Source organism: Phragmites australis, chromosome 13, assembly GCF_958298935.1.
Source record: "Phragmites australis chromosome 13, lpPhrAust1.1, whole genome shotgun sequence".
Taxonomy (NCBI): Eukaryota; Viridiplantae; Streptophyta; class Magnoliopsida; order Poales; family Poaceae; genus Phragmites; species Phragmites australis.
Genome location: NC_084933.1, coordinates 13245704 through 13251152, shown reverse-complemented (window position 1 = coordinate 13251152; position 5449 = coordinate 13245704). Strand labels below are relative to the sequence as shown.

General features: G+C 42.8%; 1 protein-coding gene across 1 annotated transcript; it reads right to left on the bottom strand.

Moving 5' to 3' along the window:
* Nucleotides 1–928: 928 nt before the first annotated feature.
* LOC133888645 (uncharacterized) lies at nucleotides 929–5204 on the bottom strand. The gene is made up of 6 exons (XM_062328960.1): nucleotides 4923–5204; nucleotides 3370–3431; nucleotides 2996–3267; nucleotides 1883–1957; nucleotides 1737–1799; nucleotides 929–1287 (listed from the first exon to the last, which is right to left on the bottom strand). The coding sequence occupies exons 1-6, from the start codon at nucleotides 5036–5038 to the stop codon at nucleotides 1222–1224; spliced, it is 654 nt and encodes a 217-aa protein (XP_062184944.1). The 5' UTR covers nucleotides 5039–5204; the 3' UTR covers nucleotides 929–1221.
* Between the last annotated feature and the right edge of the window lie 245 nt (nucleotides 5205–5449).

Here is a 5449-nt window from a genome sequence, read left to right as displayed (position 1 = left end):
GAGGGACTGAGGGAGATAGGAACAGGGACGATGCAAACGAGAGAGAAGGAGGAGAGCACGACGACAATTTTTTCTCGCCTCCTTCAAATGGGAACGTAGCACCTACCACACACTAGCAGAGGCGCGAACGGGGGCTTAACGCACGTCCCGCACCGAGCGACCATGGTAGAAAAACCCTTGCTTCGCTAACCAAAGCGCAGACATGCCCGCAATCGGGATCGGACGGTAGAAAGGCGCGGGACGATGTGGCCTGCGGGTACGCGCTGGGTGAGAGCCAAGAATAATATAGATAGATATAGATTCTATACTTGTACCCTCGTCGTTTTCATCCACCCCAATCTCTTAAAAAAATTTCCTACAAGTCGAATTGATCGAAAAGGGTGCCAGTTCGTCCGCCATGGTTGCTAGCCGGGGATACATCCGTAGTGGCCTCTCGCTCATGGTTGCTGCCACCGTAGTTGATGAGAGGGGGTGGGGTGGGGGGTCGAGAGATGATAGCTATTCACTTCCGAGGGTTTATATTTCCATGTTCCGACATCCATTCCTATAAAATTCATGCGTTTTTCAGAAATTTGTTTTTGCCACCGCATTTTACCCCATCCTAGTGTTCCTTTTCAAACAGTCCCTCAACACTTCAACACTGGTTTCCTGCTCCTCATAGTTCGTACAACCGGTCACCATGATCACTCGCATAATATCTCAATCAGCTCATTCTCCCGACTGGTTTCTCATTCCGAGTCAAACAGAAACCAAAATCCTAGATAACACAGCAATTTTACCATGTCTTAAGCAGGAGATAAGGAACTTCAGACCAGAGGCCAGAAAACCTCAACACTGACAGGTCAATGCAGGCCATAGAAGCATAAAGACCACCCAATTTCAAATGTATCCCCCAAAGAAGTATAAAAACAACGTAATGATCAACCAGTTGCAAAACAATCGGACAGCTTCAACAGCATGTATACCATTACCATACAACTTCACCATTTGTCTGGCCAGCACTTGACCAGATGATTAACAGGAAACTGATAATCTTACAGCGTTAGTCGCTATGACCTGCCTTCTAAACATCCTAAACTGGGTTGAGCATGCTCATCGGGACAGAACATGCATTACAATAACCCCACATTGTTGTGCTTGTATCCTTCCAAACCACGCGGATACAACGGTTTGTCAAACTTGCAGATGAGCATGGCTACTAAATCTCCACAGCTTTTTACATTATACTCCTTCGCCATTGCCGTATTCTCTTGATTCCAAGGCAAGGATAATCTTCTTCCGAGGACCCTGAAAGAACACACGTCGTGAGTTTCTGCAGCTCAAACTAATTACTTTGGAGAAGAAAGAATTCAGACTTTACTGAGGTTTAGCTTTATAGCGAATTTTATATTGATTAGGTTCCAGCTAAATCCGAAAAAAAGACAATAGACTCCAACAACATAAGCGTGCACATGCACATACTTCCCCAGACAAAACAAGCAAGCTTATGAGCTTGTAAAAGGTGATATGAACAACCATTCATCAGCAAAAGGCTCCCAACTCATGTATCCTAATTACTTGTGTTTACTTATTTGCAGTTAAGTCCACAATTTATCCAAAGTTTCATAAAGACCTAGATTGGAAGCCAGCCATTACTCTCTAAAAGAGGGATGTGAGGGGTCAATAATTCACCGATATTATGACCAAACTCATAATCAGAAAACATAGATAAAAATTCTGGAATGTAATCCACCTACCATTGGGATGCCCAAAGCCTTCAGATCACTCTCAGTCATGTGCCTTAGGGCTGCCATGTCAACCTTGTAACATAGAACAGCTATTAACCAAATAAACATCAAAGAGAACATGGAAATAGTGCAGCTATTCAGGCATGTAGTCAAACCTCCTCTGCCTGGAAGGTAATTGAATACTTCTCAAGTCCAAGTGAACTCAGGAAACTGTCGAGTGGACTTTCAGCCTACAAAAAGTTCCCAAAAGAAAGGATGTTGGATCTGAACACAAACAAATCATTAAAGAAGAAAAAAAAGGTGGGTGGCTATTCTGCAAAACACAGCACATTATCCAAATAATCAAATTCAGCAGTTCAGCCGCTGCCATGTACACATAAGGATTTTTGTCAAGTACTCCACACCAAACGCACTCTGAACCCCACTCAGAAAAATTAGTAGTGAAGTCTACACTATACAAGCAAGTCTAAGATATAGAGCAATAAGTCTATGAAAATATTTAATTCTACACTAAGTGGAAGCGAAAGTTGAACAATTTCAAATGGGACAATTGCATGCATGACTCTATACTCCAAAGCACCTAATCAACATGGCGTTACTCAGTTACTCACAATTGGTTAACTAGGGCCACATTATTTCACACAACAATTGAAATGACTCTCGTTACAAATTCTCCATATTGAAACCTCGCATAACCTTTTGACCATGACTGGTGATACATTATATGTGATTCTTGTCTTCATGAATGTTGATTACAGAAAAAAGTGTAAAGCATGCTTTTCATTTCCTTAAAAGTATATTAAAATATGGCTATCTCTAAAATTGACTAAGATCAAATATCATACACGTAAGTTCAATACATTCATGCATTCACCTAAACCAAATCTTGCTTCCAAGCACCAAACAATCTGTTTTCAACTAGACAAAACACCTATGGTTACATGGCAGTGGCTAATGGGCTATCTGAATTTTATGCACATGACTCGTCAAGAAAGGATCAGAGGGACACATGATAAAAGGAAATTGAACCAGATGTTAATATTCTTGTATATGAAGTAGTAAATAGCAAACTTAACCTAAGAACAAAAGTAACATTATACAACATAGTCCAAAAAAGTTTACTCTTTCATGTTGGACTTCAGTAAAAGAATAATTCTAGCAATAAATTCCTTCTACCTTCCAGGCTAGGAATGAAATTTGGCATATGTGGAAAGCAGAAAAAGATGAAAAAAAAAAATTATGGCATCCATTACAAGTAGAGTCCGTACCTTTGGCTGAGATGTCTTCTTGGATGAAGTCTGTTTTGATACTTTCTTACTTTGGCGCGCAGGCATTTCATCGGTATTTTCACGCCTTGTGATTTTGACAACCTCCAATACTGGCTTTGGCTTTGGAGGGTCAGCATTTGATGGCTGTGGATGCATTGTTCCAGATAGCTTCTCGCGAAGATCACGTATCCCAGAACTCTTTGTGCCAGTAAAGGCTTGCTGAGAGCTTCTCCTCTGAAGCTTCAATCGCAAATCCCTTGGATCCATTGATTCTTAAGGCACAGCACAGATAGATAGGAGTTAAATATGAACTGAATGTAAATAAGTCTGCCAGGCATTATTTAGGGTATAACGACAAAAAAAAAAAAAAATACTTGAATCTGGTTCGCCTTCCCGATATAGATCATGCTTCCATTTTTCTTCAATCTGTCGTTGCCTACAGAGACGACAAAAATATAAGGGTTCTACAAATTACTACATAGATAGTCAAGTGTAGTTGGGAAAAAGGAATGGCGCACAAGAAAATCATGTGATCCAATCAGGGTTAAAAATTCCGGTGGTAACCGCTAATAACCAGGAATTCTGATTTGTGTCAGGCCGCTGTAGCCCGCAGTGGGAGTGCCGCTTTGAGCTGGTTTTGGTTCATTAGAACTCTAGATGCTAAACTTGTCAGAAGCTGAACCCGTCAAATTCTGCCGAAAGATGGTTGTTGTTAGACCGCAAACACCTCAGTAAAACCCAGTTAATGGCTCCCCACCCAGGTCAAAGAAATTGTATATAAAACAGGGTTTTCGAAGCCATGCTCTAATCAAGAAAGATCCAAAACATACTCAATGCAGACAACACAATAAATATCCTGTAACCGTTTACATGCAGCCTTAAACACATCCACAGCTCATGCCAGAATGTAACAGTAAGAACAGACTGGTACGTGGAATAAAAATCAGCTAACACATTTTTCATCCAAGACAGCCACACTAAGTTGCAAGGTTTTTTTTTTTGGAGAAGTAACAAGCTAACCTACCAAAAAAGCGCATAAGATCTGCGGTTGATTCTTGAACAGATACAGCTCAATTCCATAATTTACTGCTACACGTGTGAAACACTGCCTTCCCAAAATAGCTCATTTCCAAAACGTTCACTAATCAGTGCGCAAGTGAATTGTTGCTTAAATTTGACGCTCCTCCTGTAAGGATATTCACTAAACTTCCGATACTTGCTCAAAACTAAAGAGTTCCATTGCATAAAAATCAATGACAAAAATGGTTCTATTGAGAAACCAATAACGCGATAACTAACCAGCAGGGTCCAAAATAACTCCATACCATGATACCATTATGGACCCACAAATCCTCAGGTTAACAGAATAAAAGTCCATGTCTCCCAAGTAGCTCCAAATGTGAAACAACGCAAAGACATAATCTACCTCTATCATGTTGCGATAACATAGCCTCAATGAGGAAGAACAATGCATGACACCAGTCACCCCAAAATTATCAAGACATCTAGTCAACCGAAACACCACAGTTCCCTTGGTAGTTGGTTCCCACTCGGACATGAGACGAATCATGCGCCACCAACTTAGTCCAAACCTAAACTGTAGAAAGAGCACGAGCATAAATGAATCAAAGCATTGCAGCTAAAGGCAGCACCTTTCTTCAGACTAACCTAAAACCACGCCCTAACGGCCTAACCTAACCTCCACAATTCCCAAGCACAACCGAGCGCCGCGAAAGGGATCCTCCCGCTAGGTTCACGAACGAGCATACCGACGACCAGAGCGTAAGGCTACATCAACACACCACGCGCGGAGAGGCCCAGAGCAGATTCCAATCTGGAGACGCTCGCTACGAACGTGGCGAGGGAGGGGAGACTTGGCAGCAATAGGATGGCGTAAAGGATTGGGAGTGGCGGCGCTCGCATTGACCTCTTGGATGCCGCGTGATTTGCCCGGCCGCCGGCGGCGCGGCCGGCGGTGAGGTCGCCGTCGAGGCGCTCCTGGATGGAGCGCTTGCGGCCGGTGGAGATCTGGTCCGCGTACATCTCTTTCCCCACCAAATCCTCTCTCTGGCCGTTTCGAGCCGGCGCGAGGCGGAGCAGGGAGGGAGACGAGGAAGACGGCGAGAGACGGAGGAAGGGCAACGTGGGGGAGAGGAGGCGATGAACGAACGCGTCACTGGTGGGGCTGGGATGCGGGCCCCACCTGTCGGGAGCACCTTATATATATAGAGAGAGAGAGAGAACAGAAAAGGGCGTAAAATTCTCCACGGGATTTTATCGTATACCAACTCGAGGACGCAACTGAAGATTTCTCCACGGAATTTTCTGGTAATAAAAATGTTTGAACAGATTTCTCTTTTCATTTTTAGTAATGTCTTATATTGCGTAAGTGTGATGCAAACTACACATATTGTTTCCTCGTTCAGCTCTCTTTTGTTTAAAAAAATATATAAA